At 70.2% G+C, this 1,090-nt stretch overlaps 1 protein-coding gene across 1 annotated transcript; it reads right to left on the bottom strand.

The window, feature by feature from the left end:
- Window positions 1-13: 13 nt before the first annotated feature.
- LOC111524597 (hemoglobin subunit alpha) lies at window positions 14-879 on the bottom strand. Its single transcript, XM_023189803.1, has 3 exons — window positions 718-879; window positions 396-600; window positions 14-252 (listed from the first exon to the last, which is right to left on the bottom strand). The coding sequence occupies exons 1-3, from the start codon at window positions 810-812 to the stop codon at window positions 124-126; spliced, it is 429 nt and encodes a 142-aa protein (XP_023045571.1). The 5' UTR covers window positions 813-879; the 3' UTR covers window positions 14-123.
- Window positions 880-1,090: the final 211 nt, after the last annotated feature.

Below are 1,090 nucleotides of genomic sequence, written 5' to 3'. Positions count from 1 at the left end.
GGCACACACAGGCTGCCGCCCACTCAGACTTTATTCAAAGACCAGGGGGTACGGGTGCAGGAAGGGGAGGAGGGCCTGGCGGGAGGCCCAAGGGGCAAGAAGCATGGCCACCGAGGCTCCAGCTTAACGGTATTTGGAGGTCAGCACGGTGCTCACAGAAGCCAGGAACTTGTCCAGGGAGGCGTGCACCGCAGGGGTGAACTCGGCGGGGTGGTGAGCGGCCAGAGTCACCAGCAGGCAGTGGCTCAGGAGCTGTGGAGAGAAGCGGGTCAGTGGGGCCCAGGGCCGGCAGCCGCCGCCTGCGCTGCACCTCCCGCAACCCGCGGGATGCTCTGCCCTGCGAGGAAGGCGCCATCTCGCCCCTCGACCCAGATCGCTCCCGGCCCGCCGCTCACCTTGAAGTTGACCGGGTCCACCCGAAGCTTGTGCGCGTGCAGGTCGCTCAGCGCGGACAGCGCGCTGGGCATGTCGTCCAAGTGCGCCACGGCAGTGGCCAGCGCGTCGGCCACCTTCTTGCCGTGGCCCTTCACCTGGGCAGAGCCGTGGCTCAGGTCGAAGTGGGGGAAGTAGGTCTTGGTGGTGGGGAAGGACAGGAACATCCTGCGGGGAGAAGCGCAGTGAGGGGTGGGGTTTGGGTCCGGGGCCAGGACGGTTGCGGGTGACCGGTGGGTCAAGCCGGGCGAGGAGCCGGGGTCGGAGCAGCGGAGGGAGCCTCACCTCTCCAGGGCCTCCGCACCATACTCGCCACCGTGCCCGCCGACCTTACCCCAGGCGGTCTTGACGTTGGTCTTGTCAGCAGGAGACAGCACCATGGTGGGTTCTTTCTGAGTCTGTGGGGACCAGAAGAGTGCCGGGCCGCGAGCGCGCCAGGGTTTATGCTCCGGGCGCGGGGACACGCCCGGCAGGGCGGTGCTCATTGGCTGGCGCGGAGCCCGGGGCGCGGCCCGGACCGCGGGGGAGCTCATTGGCTCCGCGGGGCGGGGCGGCGGGCTTGGCCTCCCCTGGGGGCGCACACGGGGCGGGGGCCAGGACGTCTCCACCCTCCCCCCGCCACTCCACTCGCGCCCATCCAGCTCGCCGGGAAGCCGGG

The sequence above is a fragment of the Piliocolobus tephrosceles genome, unplaced genomic scaffold (assembly GCF_002776525.5).
Source record: "Piliocolobus tephrosceles isolate RC106 unplaced genomic scaffold, ASM277652v3 unscaffolded_37814, whole genome shotgun sequence".
In the NCBI taxonomy this organism is placed as follows: domain Eukaryota; kingdom Metazoa; phylum Chordata; class Mammalia; order Primates; family Cercopithecidae; genus Piliocolobus; species Piliocolobus tephrosceles.
The sequence above is the reverse complement of the archived record's forward strand: the minus strand, read 5'-3'. Positions and strand labels throughout refer to the sequence as shown.